Source organism: Artibeus jamaicensis, unplaced genomic scaffold, assembly GCF_021234435.1.
Source record: "Artibeus jamaicensis isolate MK-2021 breed Jamaican fruit bat unplaced genomic scaffold, CSHL_Jam_final contig_233, whole genome shotgun sequence".
Taxonomy (NCBI): domain Eukaryota; kingdom Metazoa; phylum Chordata; class Mammalia; order Chiroptera; family Phyllostomidae; genus Artibeus; species Artibeus jamaicensis.
Genome location: NW_026521486.1, coordinates 7,542,722 through 7,570,457, shown reverse-complemented (window position 1 = coordinate 7,570,457; position 27,736 = coordinate 7,542,722). Strand labels below are relative to the sequence as shown.

General features: G+C 54.9%; 2 protein-coding genes across 2 annotated transcripts; one reads left to right on the top strand and one right to left on the bottom strand.

Moving 5' to 3' along the window:
* Positions 1-358: 358 nt before the first annotated feature.
* On the top strand, positions 359-7,578 carry CDC42EP1 (CDC42 effector protein 1). The gene is made up of 3 exons (XM_037160507.2): positions 359-560; positions 4,747-5,494; positions 6,404-7,578. Exons 2-3 carry the CDS (start codon positions 5,032-5,034, stop codon positions 7,024-7,026), a joined length of 1,086 nt encoding a protein of 361 aa, XP_037016402.2. The 5' UTR covers positions 359-560; positions 4,747-5,031; the 3' UTR covers positions 7,027-7,578.
* Positions 7,579-8,060: 482 nt separating this feature from the next.
* On the bottom strand, positions 8,061-11,941 carry LGALS2 (galectin 2). Its single transcript, XM_053662040.1, has 4 exons — positions 11,890-11,941; positions 9,793-9,875; positions 8,516-8,673; positions 8,061-8,347 (listed from the first exon to the last, which is right to left on the bottom strand). The coding sequence occupies exons 1-4, from the start codon at positions 11,893-11,895 to the stop codon at positions 8,199-8,201; spliced, it is 396 nt and encodes a 131-aa protein (XP_053518015.1). The 5' UTR covers positions 11,896-11,941; the 3' UTR covers positions 8,061-8,198.
* Between the last annotated feature and the right edge of the window lie 15,795 nt (positions 11,942-27,736).

The following is a 27,736-nucleotide window of genomic DNA, read 5'->3' as shown; positions in this document are numbered from 1 at the left end:
TAGAAAGGAACGGTGGTTGGGAGAAAGCGAGTGGTCACCCCAGCTGGTAGAACTCGAGGTCGAAGCTGATCTCTCCAGTAAGCCAGGCCTCCGAGGCAGGCTTCCCGGTTCCCCAGACTCCCACAGGGAGCGGCCGGAGAGCCCAGGAGCCAGTCCTCAGGTCAGAGCGCCCCCAGGCCACGCGGAGATCTGGTTGGGGCAGGGCCTGGCTGCAAACAACCCGAGTAGCCCGGCCAGGCAGCCCGCACATTCCCTGGCTCCTCTTGGCCCTGACGGCTGGCCTGGCGGCCCCGCCACTCCCCCTCCAGTTCGGGCCGCAGCTCCGGGCGGCGTACTGGGTGCCCGGGAGGGGCCCCGCCCGCGGGCGGGAGGACGGGGGCGGGAGGAGGGCGCGCGTCCACACCCCGCCCCCGCCCGGGAGCCAGCCCGCGGAGCCGGAGGCCAGGGCGGCGCAGACCGGCCCAGCGACTCGCCCCGGCTGCGCGCCGCGACGCGCTGCCTCCGCCGCAACTGCCGCCGAGTCCGCCCTCGTTCCCAGCCCCGGGGCTTTCCGAGAGAAGGTAACATCGAGCTGGCCCGCGGGTCCCGGAGCCACGGGTGGGCGTGGACGCGGTGAGGGGGCACGGCGCCCACGGAGACTCTGCACCCTCCTAGGCTCTCCGGGCTGGGGTTGGGGGAAGGGGTCCTCCTGCCAAAGGCGCCGGGGTGCCAACAGGAAGGCCTGGAGCACTGGGCGCGAAGCAGCGCAGGGACACTCCCAAGTTTTTGGTGGTTTTGCCCTGTTCCCGGCGAACGGAATGGGACAGAGAAATGGGGGAGCGGTAAACCGGCTGGCAGGAGGAGGGGACGAGCAGAGCGCCGTCTGTGCTCCTTCCTGCCCTGGGTAAGGAGGGGAAGGGAAGGGAAGGGAAGGGAAGGAACGGGGAGGGGGCACTGTCTTGGAATGTCGGGCTCCTCCGCCGGCGCGGAGAGCGGGAAGTGTGTGTGTTGCGGGCGGGGGCGGGGGGGCCGGGCCGCGCTGGGGAGACGGACCAAGCACCCTGCCCCCTCCCCAACCGCTGCATTCCAGGCCCGAACAGCGGATGAGGTCATCCCGGCCGGTTCCCCTCCAGCCCAGGCAGCCGACTGCCCCTTCCCCCGGAGCGACCCTCTGCGTTCGAACCCGCTTTCCCCCGGAGGGAATGGTTTATGGCCAGAGGCTCTCCCGGACTTCCAGTCCCGGCCTCCCTCCGCATGGTCTGTGCCTGTCCCGGCCACGCAAGACTCGCGAAGTCTGAAGCCCGCGCTCTAGACCGGGACGCTGTGGCTCAGAGAGGCGGAGGGGCCGGCCTGGAGGCCACCGCGGCGCAGAACGGGGCGCGGGGACAGGAGCCCCGGTCTGTGGGAGGCTCGGCCGGGCCGCAGCCGCTGCGCCTTGCCGAGCGCAGGGCGGACTTGGCGCTGACTTGGGCGGCGGGGCTCCCAGCCACTTTTTCGCCACTTTTTCCTTCCTCCCCTACGGCCCACGGCGCTCCCTCTCCCTAACCCGCTCCCAATCCGGAGTTCCCGAGGCGACTTCGGACAGCTTGCTCCTCTTTTCCGGCCTCAGTTTCCACATCTGTCCCCCTTCAAACAGCTGGCATTTGAGGAGGGTGAGAAGCCAGGCCCCCAAGGAGTTAACCTCCTATCCCGGGGGTCCTAACCAAGGTAGGGTCCCGCTGTCCCTCGGGAGCGGTGGTGTGACCCAGCGGACGCTGGCGGGTGAGCACGCCACAGGCCTCCTGGATGAGAGGCGGCGCCGCTGGCGGACCCGCAGCCTGCGGTTGACTCCCAGATGAGCGCCGGGTGCAGCCGCCCCGGTCTGCGCCTCAGCCCACCCGGCAGTCAGACCCGCTCCTCGCCCCCTCCCAGACCCTCACCCCCAGCCACGTGCGTCTCCACAGCGGCCCCTGTTGGTCTCCCAATACACGGTTCTGGCCTGGCCCCTCAAACCTCGTCTTTGCGGTCATCACCACCACTGAGTAAACTTCCGAGGGCCCTGGCCTGCCTTCTGAAGGGTAAACAGAAGGACTCCTGCCACACCAAGGCTGGGACACAGGCACACTGAATCTGCGGAGCCAAGTCGCCTGTCTCCCAGACCTGTCCTTCCCCTGCTCGGGGGCTGGCGGGGGCTCCTCCAGCAACTCTCCCTCATGCCCCTGGGGTCTTCATTGGTCCCCAGCATTTACTGCTGAGTGACGTTGGTGGAATCCTGGGAGGTTCCCAGCCACACCACCTCTTCTGCTCTGCAGCCTGGGGCAAGTTGATTCCCCTCCGTGCCTTGTTTATTTCATCTGTAGAATGGGTGTTGTGAGCATTAGCAGGTGGTGTGCCGGGGCTAGTGAGGGCAGATAGGCCTTGCACCAGGGCGCCCAGAGCCCGGCTTACTCCGAGGCCAGGTGAGGCACACCTGGTCGCCAGCTGTATCTTGTGGTCAGCACCAAGTGCCAAACAGCCACCACCAGAGTCCCCAGAATGAGAGCCGTTGGTATACAGATGTTGGGTTTGAACCGAGAGTCACCCTGCTCCAGCTTCTGGGGGTTTAATCACAGCCCCTTCCGCTCTTACAGCCCTCGGGGGAGGGGAGCAGCCTTTGAGGCTATTCTTATTTCCACCTGGGGAAAACGGGTCCCTCTATGGCAGGTCTGCTCCCCTCGGTGTGGCAGGGCCCCTCTACGGCAGTGAGCAGCGGGAGACCTTTCGGAGGTGCCCTTGGGGAGGTGGGATCATCGCAAGATTGGGACAGAAGCTGTTCTCCCAAGTCACAGCGGACCCGGGGGTGCAGAGGGAGCTAGAGCCCCTTTTGCTGAGAGAGGAGGGGCTGCTTCAGGAAGCCAGGGAATTGGGGGGCTAGGAGAGAAGTGGGGGTGGCCACATGGCAGACACGGTGACCCCACCATATGACATTTCAGAATGCCCCCCCCACCCCAGTTTCTTTTTCCAAACATTCACACCTCGTCTGCAAAACGGGGAAACCCACAGCCTGTGCCATGTGCCTGCCGTGTGACCTTGGCCGAGCCCCTTCCTCTGCACCTTGGCTCTGCCTGTGAAATGGGCTAACCCTGCAGCTCCGCGGGGCTGTCGGGGAGTCAGGTGACATCACGGAACGGCCAGCCAACGGCAGCGTGCCTCCTAACTACAGCAAACATTCCACGAGGGCTTCTCGGTGCCAGGGGTGCCAGGGGAAGGGATGATTCAGAACACCCCCCCCAGGGGAGGAGTTAGGGTTGGGGGAGGATCGGGTGGTGGGAAGGAAAGACAATGTAGTCAGAAAACAAAGCAAGCTTTGTTCTATCGCCTCCTTTGTTTTTATCTTGTTATTTAACCTATTTTGAATTTCAAATAACATTCATAACATTCAAAGGGCAGTATTGGGATTTTTATGCTTGGAGGTGGCAGCAAAGTTTTAAAAAAAAAGTTTGACCCTCAGATCTAGGTGTTCTTGTTAAGGATTCTTATCAGCTTCTATCAGCTGAAGTCCCAGGCCTACAGAGGTAAGTGACTTGCCCAAGGTCACACGGCGAGGCCACTGAATCCCTGCGGCACCCCCCCCCCCCCCCCGCTCGCAGGTAGCAAGGGGTGATGTGTAGCATGAAGGTTCCCCCGCAGCCTGAGGATCCGATGGAACCAGTATCGGTTTGGCAGTGACCATGCTCGGAGCGGTGCACAGAGACTGAGCGGGTGCTGGGAAGGAGGAAGGCAGGGAAAGCCAGGCCGGCGCCCCACCCTCCGAGGGCGCCGCCAATCTGAGGAGACAAGACTGGGCTCCAGCCGCCAGTCAAAGGCTACGTGAGTCAGGCTCTGAGTTCAGGTCTCGACTGGCTCTCCTCATGTGACCTGGAGCAAGTGGGGCCCTTCTCTGCGCCGCAGGAAGACCGGGGATGGACCGGGGGCCCACAGGTGTCCTCCAGCCTGCCTTTCCTATGACGCTAGCAAGGCCAGGGTCAGACCAAGAGAAGTTCAGAGAAGACTGGGGCGGTGGGAGATCAGGAGAGGGGGGACCGGCCAGGGAATAGCTTTGGGTACCACCCGAGGCTCCGACCTCCCTTTGACGAACGGATGAAGTTCTTTCCTGTGAGCCTTCTCAGAGCCCCAGGCATGCAGGAGACATCTGGAAAAAGCCACTTCGGACCACAGGTCCTTTTTTCAGGAAGCACCTTGAAGGTGGGAGGGCCCTGAGGAACCTCTGCGTGAGCTGTTTACACAGCCATCCACACGGGTTGTGATGGGCTCCCCCTCCCTCCCTCCTGGCCAGTCAGAGGGGAAGACAATTTAACAGGCAGAGAAAGGAGACGACTTCTTCCACCCGCCAGCAGGAGACAGTGTAGCGTGGGGTTCACGGGATCAGGGTTTAGGGGGCCCTGCGTCACCGGTTCCCCCTGTGGAGCCTCAGGCAGGTCATTTCACTCGTTGGCCTCGGTTCTCGCCTGACCTGTGCCTCCCTTGGGGCTGTCATGTGGGTCGAGTAAGTGACAGACACTAGTCATTGGCAGGTAGTGGGAGTAGGTATTCCACACCCAGCCCCGTGCGATGGCCACGCACCCGTGAGTGCACCACTCCGAATTTCCTGGGCTCCCTCACAGCTCTGCACTTTGTCAGCGACTCACTGCCCAGCGCCTGCCAGCCGCACGCTGCCCTTGTTGGCTGTCATGGTGTATTCTCTTTAGCTGTTCCCATTTGGCCCTAGGTCCCCCCAGGCCTACTGTCACCTCTCTGCCTTTCTTTCAGGTCTCCACGTGGGTAGAAGAGGGACTGTCCACGCTTGGGGCACGTCTCACACCTGCTCTGTTCTTGGACAGAACATTGACAGCTGGTTCCACAGATCCAGGAGCCAGGCCTTGGGGAGAGACCAGCCATGGACCCCCAGCAGCCTCGGCATTTGGGGGCAGCACCTTAGGAGAAGAGAGGAGTGGTCCCGTCCACCACCTGGCACTGGAAAGGAGAGAAGGGAGAAGTGGACCCGCTGCCTGCCCCAGCTTGGCATGGACCAGCAGCTGTGATCATTCAGAGCTGATGCCGGGCCCCCAGGGGGCTGGAGGAGCCCCCATCATGAGCCTGGGCAAGCTGTCACCCGTGGGCTGGGTGTCCAGCTCTCAGGGGAAGAGGCGGCTGACTGCGGACATGATCAGCCCCCCGCTCGGGGACTTCCGACACACCATGCATGTGGGCCGCGGCGGGGACGTCTTTGGCGACACCTCCTTCCTCAGCAACCACGGGGGCGGCTCCCGGGGTACCCACCGTTCACCCCGCAGCTTCCTGGCCAAGAAGCTACAGCAGGTGCGCAGAGCGGGGGTGCCGCCCCGGCGGTTAGCTTCCCCGCCGGCGCCCTCACCTGCTCCACCTGCCGTCTCCCCCATCATCAAGAACGCCATCTCCCTCCCCCAGCTCAACCAGGCTGCCTACGACAGCCTCGTGGTGAGCAAGCTCAGCTTCAACAGCAGCCCGGCCGGCTCCACGGATGGCCACTCCAGTTATGGTGAGGGCCTGGGGTTATCTGCCCATTTTTCAGGTGCTGAGACCCAGAGGGTTTAATGATTCAACCAAGCCTCCAAGTGAGGTCTTTTCCCCACAGTAGTTTGGTAATGAGCATAGAGGTCAGTACTGTGAATAGGGAAGGGTCAGGGAGTGGGAACCAGTCCACTCCCCAAAATATACTGATTAATTTGGAAAACTGCTCCCAGGGACAAGTCAGAGGCCCTTCCTGTTCAGGTGGAGAGTCAGGTGCTACCTGGGAACCAGGGTTTCTGCTGCCATCTGGTGGCCACTCCCTGCTCTGCATCCTTGCGCCACAACCAGCAGCTGCCTCTAGTGCTCCCCCTGCAGGTCACTGTTGGGAACCCCACTGAGGGCTGGTCCACAGTAGCCACGCTGTCTCAAGCCCCATTGTCCGGGAGCCAGAGGCTGGACTTTTAGAGGGCATCCTTTGAATCTGTGATCTCTATGCAGTCAGATCCCAGCTGCTGGTTCCATCCCTGTGACCATCACATACTGTGGGTTCACCATCAACCACTGGCCATTGTCACGTCAGAAGACCAGGGGCCAAGGCCAAGTATACAGTGGGAACTGAGACAGGAGACCTGAGCTCCAGGCTTGGTTCCACCACGTCAGACCATGGCCCTGGGCAAGCCCTTCCTAGCTGAGCCTCACTTTCTTCATCTGCAAAGTGGGAAAGGATTATTATGTCCACTGTCAGTTTCCAGGGTAGATGGGAAGATCATGAGAGACTGTGGGGTTCCCTATATTGGAAAGAGGGGAGAACTGAGTCCAGCTGGGGGCCATGACTTTTGAGAGGCCAGACAGCAAGGTGTGGTTGGTCCTGACTCTCTCCTCCCCAACTCATGGTCAGGGACCCCAGCTCTGACCCTACTCCCCATTTCTCTTCTAGGCCTGGACTCCGGGTTCTGCACCATCTCCCGAGTGCATCGGGCAGAAAAGCCTCGTGACCGAGACCGTGACAGTTCCTTTCCCTCCGAACCTGAGCTTCACCGCTCAGACTCCCTCTTGTCCTTCCGTCTGGACCTGGACCTTGGGCCCTCTCTCCTCAGTGAGCTGCTGGGGGTCATGAGCCTCTCAGAAACCTCTGCGGCCGAGACCCCCACCCCAGCCCCTGCGGCAAACCCCCCCGCCCCTGCAGCAAACCCCCCCACCCCGGCCTCAAGCCCTCCACCCCGTGGACGCTGCCCCAACGGGATGACCTCTGGGTTGGGCCCAGCAGCTGAGGCGAGGGCCAGCCTGGTGGGCGAGTGTCCCCGTGTGCCTGCCGACATGGCCCCTGGCAGGCACTGGGGAGCAGGCTGGGGTAGTGGCAGGGGCAGCCTGCACTACACCGAGATGGATGCTCGGCGGGAGCTGGTGAAAGTGCTGCCCCAGGGTCGGGCTTCTTGGGAGAGCCTGGACGAAGAGTGGGAGGCACCCCAGGCGGCCAGCAGGGCGCCCGTGCCCAGCACGGTGCAGACAAACACCTTCGCGTTTGCCGATGCTGAGGAGGACGATGAGGTCAAGGTGTGAGCCGCTGAGCGTGGGCTCAGGACCCTGCCCCACCTCCGGCTGTCACCCATGAAGAGCCCAGTGCAGAACCAGCCCCTCATCTGACAACTGGGAGGACCTGAGTTGTCCCCAAACCCTCCACGCTGTTGCCGGACAGACATGGGAGGGAGGCCAGGCTTGCTCTGGGACCTTGGTGTTCCCGAGGGCCCTGCTGGGCTGACCTGCTTCCTCACAACTACCACTGTGGACCCAGGGGCCATTCCTTCGGCCCCGCCCCCACTGGCTGAGCAGCCCAGGCTCACAGTGCGGCCTTTGTGCTGGGGAAGCTGTCCAAGCTGAGTGGGGGACAGCGGGCACACCACACAGGGCCTTTGTCTCCTCCCTATGGGACCGCCTGCCCCAACTCATCCTGAAGCTGCCCCCTTGCCCTCACTAGGGCTTCTTCCCCCACATCCCCACCCCAACCCCAACTTGTCCCAGAGACCTCGAAGAAAAATCAGGTGTGGCTTCCCCGCTTCCTGTGCACCCCAGACCTGCCTCTGGGTTCTGATTAAAAAAGGCTTTTTTTGGTAAGAGGTGTCCTGCAAGATGTTCGGGGACCTGAGTGGCAGCTCCACCTGCTTAAATGCCCTCAGCTTTGGGTTTGGGAGCCAAGGACCCCAGCTCAGCACCCCAGCTGGGGGGGCGCCAAGACAGGGGTAATGAGTAACCAGGCTGGAATGAATGTTCCTGAGATAAGGACCCAGGTGGGAGCCCTTATCGCAGTTCCGGGAACAGCCCCGGGCCCAGGTGCCTGGAGCCAGTACCTGCCTCTAATCCCTCAGGGAAGTTGGGCACTGGTTCTGCTGATAACAGGGGACCAGGAGGCAAGAGTTGGTACGTAGAGGTGTTTGGAAGTGGCTCCCAGCCCCAACTTGGCAGTACTATGACCTGTCGGAGCTTCCTCCTCAGTATCTTGAGAAAGCCAGGAGCATAAAAATGCATGGGAAACGTTAACCACAATTTCTGCCGCAGAAAGGCTGGATGAAGGTGGATTCTTATGTTTATTCTTAGCATTGGGGGAGGAAAATGGGGTCAGAGAGGCAGGCAGTGCAGATGGGGAGCCGGGGCCCAGAGGCTGCTGATCCGGAGTGACTGGGAAGAAGTTCAGGGCTGGGCGTGCTGGGGGCCAGCCTCTGCGAGGTGCCGCCCACTCAGTCAAGCTTGAAGGAGGAGAGGCTGAACCCGCCCAGCACGCTCAGGTAGCTCAGGTGGCCGTGGCCCAGCCTGTTGGGAAAGGTCAGCTGGTGCCCGTCTGGCAGCTTCACCTTGAATTTGTCACTCTCAAAGGTCACAGTGAACTGCCGTGGAAGGGAGGGGATCAGGGGCGGGCAGGAGGCTCCCTGGACATGGGCCGTGGCGTTGCCCGGCGGCTCAAACAGTGCCAGCACCGGTCTAGACCCAGGTTCCCTACCCGCTGGGCTCCCCCTTTGACATTGTCCTCAGGCCCCTTTCCTCTTTGACCTCATATTGACCTCCGACCCTGGGCTGAAGCACATGTGATCTTCCCGTTGCTCCTTCCCCCAGTTGTTGCCATCCCATGAATTGCAGACTATGGTGGATTCACCAAAACGTGGATTGAAATGCAGATCCAGCATGTCTGTCCCTTGGCCCAGATTAATCACAAACCTGCAGGGGAAGGGGTCACAGGTGAGGGTTAGGGGCTCGCCCTGGGTAAAACAGCTTGGGTCGTAGGGCCTCAGTTAATCATGAGCTGGAAGTATCACCCAAAAAAGGATGTATTCATTGAGGTCTGTGCCTTACAGCAAGGGAGGTGACAGGTGGTCAGACTGGGCCTTGGAGTACACGCTGCAGGAGGAGCACAGGATTCAGGCTCTCTACAGGGGGCAGTTTCAGGAACTAGGAGTGTCCCTCCTGGGGGAAAGAACAGCTGCCTTCAGCTATTCAAAGACCTGTTAAGTTTGGCCACAAACAGTTGTCAACCTGAGGTGGGGAGCTCCCTGTCATTAGAAGTATGCGATCAGGGGTTGTGTGATTTCTCGGTAGGGTTGCTGCAGGAGCCTAGGTGAACCCTTCAGAGTTCTCTGAGAGGGGGACATTGTAGGTCACGGGGTGCCTTCACTGGGAGGCCTCAGACCAGAGCTCTCCCCCACTTTCCTGTTACCTTGAGGGACCAAAGTGGGAGAAAGGGGTGAGTTTTCTCTTGGCTCCTATTTCATGGATCTGCCTGCCTCCTCCCCAACCAAAAGGTGATGGAGGTCAGTTCCATGAAATGCAGACATGAGTAAGAGCCTAGCGCTGAGCTGTAACCCGCCAGGTGGATAAAGGTATCTGCTTCTAACGGAGAGGATGCAAAGGAGACCACTTGGCGCCCCTGGTGGCCACCTCTGGTATAACTTGTGTGAACTGCTGGCCTCCTGCCCCTGGGCTGTGTAAAGCCAGTGGTGTTCCTGGGGGGTTGGGTTTTCAGTAGAGGCACCTGGCCGGTGGAGAGCTGGGCAGAGCTCCAGGAGCTTCTCCACTGTTGAAGCCAAGGAACAGAGCTTAAGGCATCAGCTGTGAAATTCGCAGGCACCTCACACCCAGCCTCAGGTATGAAGGCAGGTCCTAACAGGAGCAAAGCCAGCAGGGGGGTGGGAGTGGGCACGTGCGGGGAAAAAGACCCCTCTGGCCTTAGGCCACTCTCATCTCTGATCATCCCACGGGGCTGCCCTGCCTGTCCCCACCTTCCCAGCCTGGTCCAGGTCTGCGGACAATCCCTCTCCCCACCCCACCCTCCCTGCTCACCCATCAGCATCATCAGCAATCTTGCCCTTGATCTTCAGGGTTGTCCCCAACTTCATGTCCATGTTCATAATCTCAAATTTCCCCTGTGCCATCAGAGAAATAGTCCACAAAATACCAACCACGCAGGTGCCCAGACGGTGTCCATGAGTTTTACCCCACCTTGGCCGGGCCCCGGGTCTCCCTCCCCCCTGCCCACAGGAGGGTGCAGAGCTGGGGAGGGTGAGAGCCAGAGCCCCCTTTCGGCCTCTTTTGCTTTGCTCTCATCCATCCCAGCCTCGTCACAGGGCCCAGCTGAGGGAATCTTGGTTTGCCCATCGATAGAGCAGGTAGAGTGGTCCCCGTGACCTCGCAGTTCCTGAGCGTGTTCAAGCAGTAAAGGCACGACACCCTTGGCGGGATCCCCAGCACAAGGGTGTGTTTAGTTCCCACACAAACCTGAAGCCAGCTACTAACAGAATGACCATGAGAGGCATGCAGGTCTTGGTCCACCCGAAAGTGGGAATCTATGAAACTCCAGACGTCGCGTCCGAAATATCCACCCGAGTGCCTCTCCAAACCTCACTTTCCTCTCCTACAAAACGGGTTAACTGGGTGTATTCGCTGGACACCCGTGGCCGAGTGCCCGCTGTGTGACCGCACTCCTGGAGGCCCTGAGGGTAACAGCATCCACCCCCGAGCTGGTTGGGAGAATTCCAGACGGTGCTCGGGAAACTCCGCGCATAGCAAGGGCCCGGCACAGGCTCAGGCCCACTGAGGGGCGACCACCATTACGGTTACTTATTGTAGCCCTGGTCCGGAGTGCAGCCAGACAAGTAGGGATGCCTCGTGTCCCTGTCACCCTCAACAAAGTCTGAAGCCCAGAGACAAGGAGCGAAGCTGGGGTGGGGTGGGGGCAGCTGCCAGTGGTCCGGCTCTAGTGTCTGCGTCGCCCCCAACTGGCTTAGTGACCTGGAGCCAGCTGCACTCCTTCCTGGTCCTTGGTTGCCCTAATATGGGACTGGGCCTGGGAGGTCTCGGAGAAGGAAGAAAGCAAGGGCGCAGGTGGCGTGACCAGGAGAAGAGAGTCAGGGAAGGGTCTGGGCCTCACAGCTCCTCCTGAGGGCAGAGAGCGCCAGACTTTCCACACCAGACCCCCACCCCCACTCCAGTCTCACTCCTACTCTGCGCCTCACCTGTACTGGCTGGAACAGCCTTTCCCAAAAAATCAAGTCCACCTGGGACCCGGGAATGTAACCCGTTTGGAAACTGGGTCTTTGCCAACATAACCAAGTTAAAACCAGGTCCTACTGATTTAGGATCGGACCTGAATCCAATAGGATTGTTGTCCTTATAAGAAGAAAGAAATTTGGACCCAAAACACAGACATGCAGAGGAGAAAGCCACGTGAAAATAGGGGCACAGACTGAGAGGGGCAGCCACGAGCGATGCCACACCCCAGAGTGTGGTCACCACCAGGAGCTGGAGGAGACCGGAAGGGTGTCTTCAGAGAGAGAGTGTGGTCCAGCTAGCACCCCAGTTTCAGACCTGCAGCCTCCAAAAGTGTAAGAGAATAAATTTGTTGTGGCAGCCACAGGGCACTAACACGCCCCCTAATGCCCAGAAGAGGTGTCTGCGATCCTTTTCCCCAAAGGCAGGACACTGCAGCCCAGAGATGGGCAGTGACTCATCCGAAATCACACAGCAAGCTACGGCAGAGCCAGGTTTGGAATCAAAGAATCAGGGACCTCAGAGTGTCCACTCGACCCCCTGCAATGTATAGCTTATGACCTTGGACAATTTCATCTCCAAGCCTCCATTTCTTCATCTTTCTAAAGCTCAGTAGATGTCGCTAGTTATTATTATTGCTGCTAGTAATATTACTGATGAGCTCAGCAAAGCTACAGAGGGAAGAGAGAGGCTCAGCACAGGGCGGAGGGAGCAGAGAGCTTGGATGCCAAAGGGCTGTGGGGACCACCTGGTGGACTTTGCCACTCTACAGAAGGGTAAACTGAGGCCTGGAGAGGGTCAGTGACACTCTTCCCCTAGCGACCCCACCCCCATTCAGGTGAAGACATGGGTGAATCCAGGAGGTGGGTGGCGGGGAAGCCAGCATCTCACCGACATGGTGGTGGCTCCTCGCTCCCAGAGGCAGCTCTCGGCGCACTGACCACTGGAGGCCTGGACTGAGACGCTCGCCACCTGGCCCTGCTTATACTCCAGGACATTACATATTAACTGCCCCGAGGCCATAAAAGGAGACTTTGGTCCCTTCTTCCCAAGTACCCAGAACAAACAGGCAGAAGGCTCCTCACTGGGCCAGTCCCGTCCACTCAAAGCATCCCCTGCCCCCTCGGGCTCCCTGAGCCCAGCCTCGGGCCAGCCTCCTCCGGGAGCCCGAGAGGGCAGGAGCAGAGCTGGCCTGGGCGCCAGGAGCCCAGCACAAAGGGCCTGAGAGCTTGGCGGGCCACCCAGCGCCCCTGTGCGCTGCTTTCTCAGCCTTGAAATGAAGACTCCCTTTATAAAACCCCTAAGTTGCTCGTTCCCAATGAGGTCCAGAGGCTCTTTACAAGTCTTTTGTTCTGCATTTTGATGGTGGCCAGATGGGAGGGGGGTTGGGATGGATCGGTGAAAAGGTAAAGGGATTAAGAAATATAAATGGGCCCTGGCTGGTGTAGCTCAGTGGGTTGAGCACAAGCCTGAGCCTGCGAACCAAAGGATTGAGGTTCAATTCCCAGTCAGGGCACATGCCTAGGTTTTGGGCCAGTTCCCAGCAGGGGACGCACAAGAGGCAACCATACACTGATACTTCTCTCCCTCTCTCCTTCCCTTCCCCTCTAAAGATAAATAAATAAAATCTTTAAAAAAAAAAAACATAAAAGCCCTTTGCTCTGTTTTCTCCCCTCACCCATCACTTTTCTGATTCTGCGTGTCGGTTTTAAGCAACACAGGGCGGCTTCGAAGAATACACTCAGCAGTATCCACGAAAACGTGTCAGAAGCAGGGCAGGAGCGGGAGGGGGGAGGTCAGTGCTGTCAGGGATTTAAACGCTTTGCTCCTTCCTTCCTTTCCTAATGGAGCCGACTTGCTCACCACAGGCCATTAGAGCTGTTGATTAAGAATGAAAAGCCCCACTCTTCACCCCGCCCACCAGGAGGGGCCCTGCCTCCCCATCTCACAGTTCCTCCCACTGGCGGTTTTCTGTGGGCTTGTATCCCAACTCCCCCCTCTCTGTACATACTTCGTTCAGCAACCACAAATCTACATTTCAGAGCTACATTTCAATGACCAGATATATTCCACCAGTTTCCTTCTGCTGACCACTGACGTTAACTCTGAGTGTTTTCTATTAAAAGTGCCACTGCATCAAGTCTGTCGGCACACGAAGGGTGACTGCATCGTGACAACTTATTCAGGGTGGATTCCCAGAGTAGAATTTTCCTGGAGCACTGGTTTGGCGAGCCGGAGCTTTTCCAGCAGAGCTGGCGGGGGCCTTCGGGAGGGGTGCGGGGAGGCTGGCGCAGCCGCGGGCCCTCCGGTGCCAGGAGCTGACGGGTGGCTCACAGCCTGCAGTCCCCTGCCTGCCCCAGGAGAAGAATAGTTTCCTCATTTTGTCCCCAAGGAAATGAATTCCTTCTCAGCTTTTCTCCCAGGGCTGAGGTAAACCCCTAGCAAGATAAGGAGTTCTCAAATGCTTTTTACACGGAAACTCTCCAATCAACAAAAACGACACCGTGTAAAGGTGGTATTTTTCTGATTATAAGAGTAATTCTAGCTCACTGGAGGTTTTGGAAAGTGCACAAAGTAAAAAGAACTTCAAAGTTCACTTGTTTCGGAAGAAATGTTTAAAGACAAGGGACACATTTCCAAATTGTGCACTTTTCTGTATGTGTGTTTTACATGAAAGAAAGAAAGAAAAGGAAGGAAGGAAGGGAGGGAGGGAGGGAGGAAGAAAAGAAAGAATCATTTAACCTTCCTTGCATCTCCACCCTTATTCTCTTAAATGCCCACCTTCTGCACTTTACAGAGCGTTTTCTCCCTCCCTTTTCGCAACAAGCTCAGTAAGTTCTCAGGTGATCTTTATTATTGCTCCAGTTTTCAGAGAGTTAACCAAGGTTCCCAGGGCACACACAACCCATGAGTAGCAAAGCTTGCCTTGGCTACCAACCCACTGCTCCAGTCACTCTCAAAGCTGCAACACTGCCCTCACGTAGTGAGAGGGGCATTTGACCTCCAGGAGTATGTATGACCTTAAGCCCTTTGGGTGGTGGCAGCCTCTGAGGTGGCCCCTGGTATTGGTGCCCTTGAATAACTGGCTCCCCTTGAGGGTGGCTGACCCCAGGACTCTGTTCTGATAGAGTACTAGAACATAGCAGGAGCGATGGGATGTCACTTCCAAGATTAAGTTACAAAAAGAAAGATCCTCGGAAGGCTGCGTGCTCTCTCTTTCTCCCCGCCCTGTCCTGTCCTATTCCTTCTCTATCTCTCTCTCTCCTTCTCTCTCTCTCTCCCTCTCTTGCCTCCCTAGCTCTGGAGGAAGCAAGCGAGCGAGCCAAGTCACGAGCAGTCCTATGGAGAGGTCCACGATCCAAGGAACTGCTGTCTCTAGCCCATTGCCAAAGAAGACCTGAGGCCTGCCGACAGCCATGGGAGTGAACTTGGCAATGGGTCTCCCACCCTTCAGCCAGCACTGTGACTGCAGCCTTATGGAGACCCTGAGCAAGAAGTCACCAAGCTAAGTCCCATCTGGAGTTCTAACCCACAGAAACTTCGAGGAACATGTTTCTGATTTTTAAGTCCCTATGTTCTGGTTAATTAGTTACACAGCAACAAGTAACTAATACACTTGGCCAAACAGGTGTTATCAAAAGTTGGTGGGAGAAATAACACTCATTGAAGACCTCTGGACCAAAGAATTTTCAGTCTGTGCATGACCCAGGCGCTGTACTGTCTGGGTCTTTGTAAAGAACCAGCGGTCAGTTTCACTGCCTGCCTTCACACTCACTAGCTTTTTTTTTTTTCAGTGTTTTTAAAAATTTTTATTGCTCTTTTTCTAGCTTCTCAAGCTGAATAGTTCATTAATTTTTCATCTTCTCTTTTTATTAATAAGTGCATGGAAGGCTGTAAATTTCCCCCCACCACCGTGACCACCTCTGAGAGGTGCTGGGATGCTCTGGGACGAGGTCGGAAAGAAACCTCGATAACACAGGATTAGCTAAGTGATGACGCTATGAAAATATAAATGAACTATTACGCAGGCATCAGAAATCGCATTTCTTGGAGGCCCTCTATGGCCATGTTTCCTTGCTGGTGGTCCAGAGTTACGAGGGCAAAGTGGCTGCAGAAGCAGGTGCCCAGGACTTCCGGGTGGGCCCTCACCCACTGTACATGAGGCCCCGAGCTGCACTAGGAGGCCACAGGGAAGAGCAGCCAAACAGCTGCTGGTGCGAACACCTCTGGGCCCCAGAAGCGCATCGCCACGCTGGCTGCCCAGGGTCTCCCTCATGCAACCCAAACATGCACGGCTTTATTCAAATGCACGGGCTGGAGGGCCTCCGTAGAGGGAAAGGACAAAACACAGGCGGGCCTTAAAGAGACCGGGTCTGGCGGGGAGACGAGCTTGGGCACAGGAAACCACTAGAAAATTATTCCCTGCACCCCAGTGGAAGGCTTCAGAAAGTCTCGACTCCCAGGGCAGGAGAGAGTCCTCGAAAGTCAACTGAAGGACGACTGGGGACTGGAATCTTAGTCCCACTGTTGACTCGCTGCTGCGTGACCACAGGCCCAGTGAGTTAACCTCTCTGAGCTCAGTGTCTCCCTCTGTAAACTGAGAACAATCAGTGCTGTGAGGGCCGGGGAGATAAAGCCTGGGATTTTGTTAATAGTTAACAGATGGCATTTATTACCACTCTCAGGGGCCCAGTGTCCCACCTGCGTTCCCTGTGCAGAGTGGGGGCGGGGGCCGGGGGCAGGGGCAGCTCACCCCCAGCTGGAGCTGCACCTGGCACTCAGGCCTGTGCCTCCCAGGTCCCCATGATGACTTTCCTGTGCCTGAGGTACTTCTGCATTCAAGGGCCCCCTACACTAAAAAATATTTATATATTATACATAGACATACATAAACATGCACACATACGTGTAATTATATTTTACAACTGCATCGAAAGAATCTGTCAGTGTTACGTAGTAAAACATTTTCTTCGACCTAAAAGTTCAGTTTCTCCTTCCGATTTTACGAGACGGTAAATAAAACACTTCAGTGGCCCCTGAAGTGTCCCGTGTGTGAGATCTTGTGACCACTGCACCCAGTGGAGACGTCAGCCTGTGGCTTCTGGCACCTTTGCGCACGGCCTCCTGCTGTTACGGAGTTTGGCTGAGGCCCCTGATCTCTGCCTGTCTCCTTTCCTGTCCTTTTCCTCTCAAAGAACAAAGGGATCAACACACCGCTGCCCCTCCCCAACATCCTCTTTAGAAGGTGACGGTGAGCAGCAAGGTCAGTGGGGCGCTGAGGGTGAATGTCACCCTGGCCCGGTGGCTCAGTTAGAACCTTGTCCTGACACCCAAGTGCGGGTTCAGTCCCCGGTCAGAACACATACCTTAATCAACTAAGGAAGGCATATATAACTAGAACAACAAATTGATCTTTCTCTCTCTCCCTCCTTTCTCTCTCTAAAATCAATGAATTTAAAAATATGTTTAAAGGGCGGACGTCAAGTCCTGGCTTTGTCACCCACAAGTTGAGTAGCTGTAGCAGGTCACTTCAAACCTCAATTTCTTTATCTGTGAGAGGCAGCTCATAGGACCTTCCTCATGGGGGAAATGTGAGAATTATTTTTTAATTTTTAATTTAAAAAGTTAACCTATGAAGCATAAGGGGCACTTAATAGATGCTCAAAAAATAAATTCATTAAATTTATTATTCTTTGCTTCCTTCTTTTGGGAGAAAATTTCTAAATGGCTAACGGTTTCACCCGAGATGATGAAGGCAGGGGTCCAAGCAGACGCTGGGGGGCGGAGGCATTTACAAATGAACAGCAGAGGGGACCCGCATCCAACAGCCTGGACACTCCTCCCCCCCACCAGAGGGCGCGTCTACCCGGGGAGCCTGGGACCAGATCACGGGGGAGCGAGAAGGAAGATGCTGGCATCAGCCAGATGCACGGCCCCTCAGGGGGGCCAGGCACTCGCACCAGCAAGCTAGGGGCTCCGTCCCTCCTGGACTGAGCAGGGTTCGAGAAGGGCACCTGGACCGGGCAGGGCTCATGATCTGTGCTTCCCAGTCCCCATGCCAATCAAAGTCCCTCTGGTTCCCAAAGTCTGTCTTCAGGTGTGTTAGCCTCTGGCCCAGTGAGGCCCCTCTCTTGCTGTGTGACCTTGGGCAAGTCACGTAACCTCTCTGGGCCTCAGTGTGTCTACCTGTCAAATGGGGACTGTGACTATCACACCTGGCAAGGTGTACGTGAGCCTTAAGGGCAAAAGTATGTGAAGCACTGAGCACACTGCCAACCCATGGTCAGCGCTGCATAAATGTTTGCTGCCGTTAAATAGTGTCTTTAAGTCTGCTTGGATGTCCAGGCCACCTGAGCGGAGGTCCGGCCCTGCTCCTCCAACTCTGCCCAGATGCCTGTCCTCCTAGGGACTGCCACAGAGCCGGCGCCTCTCCCGGCCCAGGTGCCTTCCTTGTTTAACCGGTCCGCCTGTTTCCATGGCCCTCCTCTGAACCCCAGCCGCTGGCTGCACTCCTGGCTGGTGCCCCGCCAGGGTCAAGTAGGTCCCCTGGAGCTCTTGGACCACCCTCGCCTCACCTAGAACTGGGGAGAGGCCTTGAGAGGGGAAGGAATTTGGAGAAGGAGGAGGAGGGTTTGGGCCACAGCTAGTTCGCATCCGCCTTCTCGATCCCACCCCCACGACCTTTCTACCACCTGGCGAGGTCTTTGTGAAACAGAAGAGACCACGCCTTGCTCTCCAAACCCTCGGTGGCTTCTCCTCACCCCAAGGACAAAACCCAAACTCCCCTCTGAGCTGACAAGACCCACCTGACCTGGCCCTGGCCACCTTGCCGCCTCATCTCATCCCACACACCCCCTGGCCGTGCTGACCTCTCTGTCCCTTAAATTCAGCACCATTATTCCAGCCTCAAGCCAGTGGCCTTGTTGTTCTCTCCACGGATGACGCTTCCTCGGCTCTTGGCTGCAACTTATCAAGTTGATCTCAAAGCAAAAGTGGGTGGATGGATGCGTGGGTGGGTGGGTGGGTGGGTGGTTGCGTGGCTGGATGGTGGATCCGCAGCAGGAAGCACTCATAATAGCACCCAGAAGGGCAGGTATTTTCAAAGGCTCCCATCTAACAACTCAAAGCCTCGTCGCTTCCTCCTCGCCCCCCTCCAGCATATTATCTGGGCCCTTTGGACAGGGAGTCTCCTCAGGGTCACACCTCCCTGCACATGCTCTCGGCACTGGGCAGATTTATGGAAGAGACACCCGTTTGCCCTGCAGAGGACATGGGCCTGCCCGTGGGTTGTAATCCAGATGCTTCCACCCCCATGGATTCGCCCCGTCACTGTGAGCAGGTCACGAAGGCGTACCAGGCTTTGCTGTCCACAGGAAGGATGGGTGGCTCGGGCCTGGGTGCAAGGCTGGGGTCTGCCGTCCTGAGGAAGAGCAGGCCAGGACCACCAAGTAATAGGAGGAGCTTGCTTTCCCTGTTTAATTTTTAGAGAGGTGTTCTCTATGGAAAATATTCCTCTTGCCACTTGCAAGAAGCAGGACACAGAACATTATGGTCTCTTCTGGGCTCGGCATACACAGTCTGACACATGGTGAGTGTGCAACTATTGTTATTCTGTAGTTAGCGCTAATGACTGGCATTTGCTGAATGTTTCCCAAGCATTGGGCCATTGCAGGATCCCTCACCTCTGGGCACAGACGGCCCCAGGCCTGGGTCTCCCCACTTGCCACAGGAGGGGCTGGGAGCAATGACCTTCCAGTTCAATGTCTGGTGATCTCTGGGTCTCAGTCACTCCCTCTGTCACCACCACCCACCTCACAGGCTGGATATCCCACTGGCCTGCTCACAGACTTGGCAGCCCCCCGCCCAGCAGAATTCCAGAGGCACCCTGCCCCTCCCTCCCCAGTCCCCACACCCTGTGTCCGCAGCCCAGCCTACGAGAATAAGATCTCACCATTTCAACCCTCACACATCACTGGTAAGGATGTAAAGTGGTGCAGCCGTTATGAAAAATACTTTGACAGCCCCTCGAAGCTTAGACATACTCTATGACCCAGCACTGCCGTTCCTACGGGGAGTTGAAAGGAATCGAAAAGAGGGCCTTGCACAAGTACTTCTTCACCATCGTCCACAGCGATGTTATTCCCAATAGACAGCAGATGAGTTCACGCACAGTGGGATGCGAAGCTCTGGGGTGTGCTGCAACACAGATGACCCTGCAAAACACTAAGCTCAGAGAAAGAGGAAGGACACAAAGCCACACAGTGTACGGCTCCAATTAATGAGTATCTGCAACAGATGCGTTCACGGGGACAGAGAAGAGGCTCCGGGGGCTGGGGAGGGCGACCAGGGAGCCGCTGTCCTGCCAGCACAGGAGTTCCAACTGGGGGGATGAGAAGCGTTTGAAAATGGATGGTGTTGATTGCACAGCATTGCGAATGCAGTTTACGCCACCGAATTGTGCACTTAAAATGGTTAAAACAGAAAATTTTAGGCTATACCTACTTTGCTCAACTTTTTTACACTTGTAGTGTAATGTACACATTTACCATGTAGGGACACCGGGGTGGTGAAGAGGATGCTGGGAAAAGAGGATTCATTTGAATGACGGACCTGGGGGAGGGCTTTGCTGCGCCCCGGACGCACAAGTAGGTCAGACGGCACACAAAGCCTGACACAGCGCTGCAGACAGGACCGTCACAGCCGAAGCCGTCCTGCTTCAGGCACGTCCTAACAAGGCAGGGTTCTTAGGGAGCAACAATAAACACGGGAAAAACAGAGGCAGCAGGAGAAGAGGAAGACCAACTATGGAATGGGTGGACTCCATTAAAAACGCCACGGCGCCGGTCTAGAGGAGCCGGGGAGGGCTGTCGAGGACAGGACAGGGTGGACACCAGCCCTTCATGGAGTCCCCAGGAGTCAGAGCCGACTTGAGGACATGGAACACACGCATCCCAAAAAACAGCAAACTGGACACTTTCGATGTACGAATCCTGTTATGGGAGTTATATTTCAGTAAAGGAATTTTAAAAATCAGAGCTTCCCTGGAATTCATAATGCCAACTTATTTCACTTATTTTCCTTGTAAGCCCTCATTTGGAGTCCGGGTCCAGGCACAGGGTGCGGGCACTGTATTTTAGGACGTGGTGAGAGAGGTAACCTCTCTCTAGGAGAGAGAAAGCATTTGCCTCCTCCTGCTGGCCACTAAGAGAACAATCTAAATCAGGGGGGAAAATAACTTGTCAACAGCTAGGCATCTTCCTCAAAAAATGAAAAATTAAGATACGCGTGTAATTTAAAAACACTTCACAGCCCCGACTGGTGCGGCTCGGTTGGTTGGACATCATCCGGCAAATCAAAAGGTCACCAGTTCGATTCCTGGCAGGGGCATATGCCTAGGTTGTGGCTCTGCTCCCGGTTGGGGCTTACAAGAGGCATCCGATCGATGTTTCTCTCCCTCTCTCTTTCCCTCCCTGTCCTCTCTCTAAAAAAATTAATTAAAAATTAGGAAAAACACTTCACAAAAGTCAAAAGGATTTTGCAGGAACAGCAAGCTTAACCTCCTGCCCCAAGCCACCCAGAGGTGAGCACCCTTCTCGTGCTCCTTTCCGGGTATTCCACGGGCCACAAGGGTGACAGCGTGTCACACACACAGTTCTGCACCTCAGTCTCGTTCCCCTAACGACATATCTTGGAGATTGTTCCGTATCGGTAAAGCGCTTTCCTCTGTCTGAGCGCTGGGTCCGACCCAACTGGGACCTGACTAATGAGTTGGACCTGCATTTAGTTTGAGTTCAGTGGGTTGGAGTTGTGAGGTTCACAGTCACTTCTAGGAATAGTTAGCTGATTGCTAGCCCTAGTCCTAACTAACGGTTTCCAGAAATATTCTTAATACTCATACCCTCTCTGCAGATTCACCTGGTGTCCTGACAAAAGGTGAAGGGACAGAGGTCATATCACCACATCAGCACATCCTGCATCCTGGGCACCTGACACGGGAATACTGTTCCCAGAGAAGACCGGGGGTCTGCACCGTCTGGAGCCAGAGGCTGGTCTCAGACACGTGACATTACAAGTGGAGGGTTCAGTGCCCACTGACCCCTAGTCACGACAGAACTCCACGCCGTTGGGAAGACAGCCAGCGACGCAGCAACGGTAAGTACAAACGCACCGAGTGGAAATGAATGCACCACACACTCGGCTCTTTTTGCCGGGGGTCATGTGCATGCAGTGGACCAGACTCTCTGCTGCAGGTCACAACCGGAGCAGCGCGGCCGACGGCGAGTGTGCCTGTGTGTGACGCCGAAGGTCTTCGAGGTCAGGACCCGTGGGGCTGTGTCTCGGCACCGAACACGCCGTGCTCTGACAAAATCGGTGGCTCCTGAAATGGATGAAACCACACGGGAAATGTGGCTTTCTCAAATTTGACAATATTAAAATTTTAAGACTTACATGATGTTATCAATAACAGATTATGAATCTGAGAAAAACTTTTTAAAACAAAAAAATTATTTTGATTAAACATGCTAGAAGTCTGACTTTTCTTTCTCCTTATAGAAGATACAATAAAATCACTGCTATATGAAGTATATGCAGCCCAAAACTGTAGAAAAAATGGATATGAGTGGCATGTCAAGTAGTGAAGTAAAACTTTCTTATTGTTCTGATATCATGGTCATGGTATTTGTCAGATTTTTTAAGTTTGTAATCTATAGGAACTTATTTTCTCACTCTACATAATTTTGAATGTGTAATTTCATACATGCATGTGTATGTGTGCACATGCATGTATGTACGTGCACATACGCTGCATGTCTGTGTACATGTGTGTGCATGCACGCATGCCGTGTAGCTGTGTGTACATGCATGTGTGTGCTTCTGTGTGCATGAATGCATACATGTGTGTGCGCGTGTACATCTGTGTCCTCACCCGAGGACGTTTCTTCACTGCTTTTAGAGAAAGAAGGGAGCAAGTAAAATGTCGATGCGGGAGAGAAATGTCGATTGGCTACCTCCCGTATGTGTATGCGCCCAGACCAAGGGTCGAACCCACAACACTTCAGTTACTGAATAATGCTTCAACCAACTGAGCCACACAGGCCAAGGAGAATTTTACGTGTTTTTATAAGAGGGCTCCAAATTTTTACAAACCTCAGGCTCTGTGACGTTTGCACTCTGCTGGCCCTGAGGTAAAGTGCATTTCTGACCACGGATACCGGTACCTGAGAAGCTCTGGGCTAAATAAATGACCTCAAAGATTTCTTCCAGCTCCGGAATTCTCTTAACAGTGGGAACCACACCCTGTCCCCTTCCTCCCAGCTGCTGCGACTCTGACGGAAAGACAAGGAAGTCCTTTCCTGGAGCTTATCCAAGTCTTTCTTGCTGTATTTGGAGCCTTTGTCCCTCGGGAAGACAGGAAGGCAAAGGGCCAGTCTGGCGAAGTTCCCAGGGGAGAAAGGAAAACAGAAACCCTGAAGGTGTACGCTTTGGGGGGAAGGGAAGTGAAAAGAATCGAGCCAGAGCCCCAAACCTAGGGAACAGAATTGAGGGCCTCTCCCAATATAACAAGAGTAGTCACCATTTGGAGCTTTACTGAGCAGGTATTGAGTGCTCACTGTATCCTAGGTGTCCTAGGCTATCTCTAACCTTCCGCCAGCTGAAGCTCCAGAGGCGAAGTGACTTGCCCAAAGTCATGTAACTCTTCTGTCTCCTGCCTTGCACACCCTTCCCTCCCGCCATGACATACTTCCTGGGTTCCTGAAGATCAAACTTCCCGCACGCCGTCCCCTCATCTTAGGGAGGAAATTCCTTCTCCTTCTTTAGTTCCCTGCTCAAGGGCACCTCCTCTCTCTCCCCGCTCCCCCCACCCCCACGAGGATTGACCTTGCCCTCCTCTGCAGCACTTTGAATTTACCCGGGTATCACTCATCCCCGCCTGTGGGCTCACAGCGCTCACGTGCATGTCTTCACGGCACCACCCAATCTGAAATCACGTTGCTTATTTATGTGTTTATTAGTTTACTAGGATGTAAATGCCACAAGGGCAGTGTCTTGCCTCACTTATTCACACCTATTCCCTGACACAGGACTTGACGCAAAGTGGAGTCTCACAAATTTTGTTTTCATGTGTAATTTCTACCTCAAAATTATGCTACAAGCTCCAAGTCCCAGAGCACGTGAATGAGTGGTCTGTTGGCCAATTAATGAGGACAATATTTGCATACTGCCTTCCTATTGGTGAAATCCGAGGTTCCTGTAGTTTCCTTCTAGCCAGTGGGGTGAGAGTCAGAGTGGGGGCCTCTATGGCCACACCTCCTGCAAACTAGATACCTACCCTCTAGAAAGGGGTGGGGATGGAAAAAGTTGCTCAGGCTCCTCACTTCCCCACCCCTTATTCCCCTACTCCTCCCAACCCAGTTGGCATGTTGTCAAGCAAGTGTGACCCACCTTGTACACCTGAGCACCAGAGCAGGGAGAGGCTGAGGTTAGGAGAGCTGGGGCAGAAGGAGGGGAAACCACTGTCTCACTGAGCTGCAGAGATGGTCCACACTGCACAGACCTCCTGGGTGAGCCTGCATCACCTTGGTCGTGCCCATCTTGGACCTAAAGTTTTTGAGGAACCAGGGCAGGCAGGAGCAGGGGTCTCCGGGAGCAAGGGGTGTACTGAGCACAGGATAAGCTATCTTTGGGTTGCGAATTCCTGGGCCACATCCCCAGAGAATCAAAGCTGAATATGATGTTGTCCAGGAGCCTGCATTCTTCATTAGCTCCCCAGAGAATTAAACCAGCAGAGTAGAGCCAGCGCAACCTTGGAAATCAAGCAGAACTTGGTCTCAGCCCCCCACTAACTTGTGGCCTTGGTCAAGATTTTCTCTAACCTCTCTGGACCTCAGTTTCCTCCTCTGTAAACTGGGGAGACTAATCCCTACTTCAAAGGTATATGATACATGTCACACAGCAGGTGAATCAATAACTGGCAGCAAATTATCTTTCTCACGCAATCAGAGCAAAGGCAGTGAAAAAAACCATCACAAGGGAGATTCTCGCTCATCCCCCAACGCCCCATCATTGGACATGGAAAAGCCCGATGGCCAAGCTCACCTCTCTAGTGGCCTCCATCCTCTCCCTTTACACACAAGGTGGGACCCATTCTCCTTTGAACCGAATCTTACTTTGGCTGTCCCCGTATTTCAGGCAATCCAGATTTTCTGAGAAAGCACTAATTGCAAACACTCAATTAGACCATCTTCTGTAAAATAGGCATTTATGTATGCCTTCCACCTAAAAGGTCATTTTTTTAAAGATTTTATTTATTGATTTTTAGAAAGTGAGGAAAGGATGGAGACAGAGAGGGAGAGAAACACTGACATGTGAGAGATATAATGACTGGTCACCTCTCGCACACCCCCAACCGCAGATTGGCCCACAACCCAGGCAGGTGTCCTGACTGGGAATCAAACCAGCAACCTTTTGGTTCGCAGGCCAGAACTCAACCCACTGAGCCACACCAGCCAGGGCAAAGTCATTCTTTTTGGTAAAGAAAATGTATTAAACATACTGAGAATTAGGGCTAAATTTTAATACTTTGTGAGCCTTTTCATTTATGTAAAATCATAAATCAGTGCAATAATCTTCCTTACATCGTGTGGTCTGGTTCTGCTTTGGAAATGAGTGCCCGCCCTGTCTCCACACTCACACACGAGGAGTTCGATACATACATCCCCTGCACTCTAGCATCCTTCTGGTGCCTGCTCTCCCCTCAGTCAGCAGGGCACCCGGAACTGTAGTTCCTGGGACTAAGTACAGGCTTTACATGCAGAGACTCAAGCCTGAGTCCAACTTCTGACTCTGGTCTTAGCTGACTTCGGGGTCTTGGTACTTGCTGTTCTCTCTGCCTGGACACCCTTTCTCCATCAGGCTCCTTCCCAGTGTAAAAGTCCCGTGGCCTCCACTCTCCTCACACCAGCTAGCTTGGATACCTTTGTAATTATATTGGTGTGTTTTGTTTGCTTTTGTGGGTTTTGTCCTTTTGAAGGCAAGAACTTGGTCTTCTGTGGGCTCTTGTGATGGAGGCTGTGTGGGAACATTGGCCAAGCACATCCCTACACAGGGCCTCAGAATTCTCATCTGGAAGAGAGAGAGACAATACCACCCAACTCTGAGGCCTGGGTGAGAATTATAGGAGACAATGACAGCCATGGCCTTTGTGTCCCTGGGGCTGGAGTGGAGGCTGAATCTCAGCGTGTTCCCTGGACCTTCTACAATCCCCCAAGAAAGGATCACACGCCCTCCCAGGTAGCGCTCCTCCGAGTTCTTTCCCCGCCTCCTTGTCCTCTTCTCGTACTGATACAGGGTGCAGCCAAGGGGGGCCCCCAAAAAAGGATTTGGAATGGTGTCCAGAATTCAAAGTGTATGGGAATAATGGAGAGACATATAAGATGTCCTCACCCCCCCCCACAGGTGTGAGTTGGGGGGAAGGGACAGTTTTGTACAGCCACAGCCTTGCAGCTAATCCATGGCATTGTCTTTTAACATATCTATAGCCTCTGGCGGTCGCTTGGATATGTTAAATGGCTGTGGCCAGGCTTGGAGCTAGGGGGATGAAGTCACTTCCCCCCAAGATGTAACTGAGGGCAGGTCCCCCCCAGTTACAGCGCCTGCGTAGGGGCTTGGAGAGGATTGGCTCGAGGGCATGGGATGATTACTGCCCAGACTAACGATGGCAGCCCAGTAAACTTGTATTAATACAGAAATACTGGCAGGTGTAACTGATCTTGGGAGGAGTCGGAAATAGGGGTACAGAGGAAGATGGGTGCTAGGATTTAAAAGCCAGACACGGCAGCCATTGAGAGAGAGAGCCACGCAGTTTCAGCAGAGTGAGGACCCCCTCTTGGTGAGGTGAAAGAGAGAGCCACGTGGTTTTGGCAGGGTGTGGACCCCCTCTTTCCCAGGTGAAAGGGAAGAACCACGCAGCTTTGCCAGAAGGGAGATCCCTGCAGCCAGGTGAAGAAGAAAGCCACATGCTTTTGGTAGAGTGCGGACTCCTGCAGCTTTGGTAGAAGAGGCCCACGCGGCTTTGGGGTGCCCCCTTTGGCCACGGGGCCTGAAAAGCAACAGAGACTTTGACTGGAACTGGGTACAAAGGACTCTTGCCAGTGGACCATGAGAGGGTACCACAGTACTTTGGATTAACTCGAGATCCTGCACAGTGACACAGCTGACGGTGCCAGCGGCCTGCAACAGGGACGTGTGCTCTTTTCCTGATTTACGGTACCCGGAGTTGGGACAGTGGGAGAAGGGAGCGCTGTGTGGGTGTAGGTGTATACATAAAGGACTTTGATATTTTAGTGGTGGCATTAGGCCTGAATAGCATTAAATAAACATTTTGTTTCCTTTTCACAAATCTCTGGCTTTAAGAGATGTCTTTCCAATTGGCGGCGGACAGAAGGGCCCAGTAGATTTTAGTATTTTGGTTTTCGGGAGGGGCCCCTGTTGTATAGCAGTTTTGGGCATCCCTGGATGGGCCAAATATTGTATTGCCCCTCCCTCGGACCTCCTCTTGTTCGGTAACAGTACCTTCTGTCCTCACGAGCACTCCCAGTGGTGGAGGGGTTTTCCTGGGAAAGGTCTGAGGTATTTAAGCCATTGGAGGTCAGCATGGGTCTGCTGATTACAGCTGTTTCAAGGACAGCTCAGTTTTACTTGCCCCTCTCTTCTCAGGGGTCCCCAAGTCACTCAGGGCAACACATTTGCCAATGGTGGAGATGGGAAGGGGGGGCCCACCCACAGACTAAATTCCTGCACTTCCTGTTTCCTGTGTTGGTCCTCCTTCCTTGCCCCTCCTCAGGTTCCTCTTTCCACACCTCTACCCTGACTCCCGGTCTGGGCAGCCCCTACCTGCACCGACACAGCTCCCGAGTGTCCCTTACCAATCCCCGTTCTCTGGGCTTCTCTGAGGCACAGCCTAGGGCTTCCGTTAAGAGCACAACCTGGAGTGTGCATGAGTGCACACACACTCACCGTGCACTATTGAGCACTTTCTTGCACCCCACTATCCATAAAACTTGTAAATAATAGTTTCTACTCATTCATTTATTCAATGCACATTTGGTGAACACCTACTCTGTGCCAGTCACTCTTTCAAGCTTTGGGGCTACATCGGCAAGCCAAACAGATGCAATGCCTTGTCCTCATGGAGTTTACATTCTGGTGGGGGAGGGAGACGAAGAAACGCAGTGAAGAACGGTGGGGATAAGTGCTAAGAAGACAAGTCCAGCTGAGGAAAGCGGGTAGGAATCGTGGGTAGGGAAGTGAAGGGGGCTTCAATTTGCAGACACCTGCTCATCTCCTAGCCTTGTTTCAGTTAAGAAGCCTAAGAAGCAGGGTGGTTGAGTGCCTTGCCGTAGGCCGTACGATTTAGAAAGCAGTGAAGGCAGAATCTGAACGCAGGTGAAATCAAATCTATGCTGCCTTCCAAAAGTGACCCTGACGGTGTATATATGCCCCAAACCAATACGGTAAGTGTGGTGGTTTTATTTCTGTAATAATTCATTTCAGTAATAAAAGAAACCAACAAGGAGCACTCTAAGTTCATATCATGTCACAACTTTTATTGAGAAATGCGATAAACATACATAACACTTTCCTATATAAACTTCAATGGCTGGCAGAGGAGAACTGAGAAAACTGTCCCAATCACCTGAATGGTTGAGTTTGAGAAAAAAAAAAGTGAATCAGCATA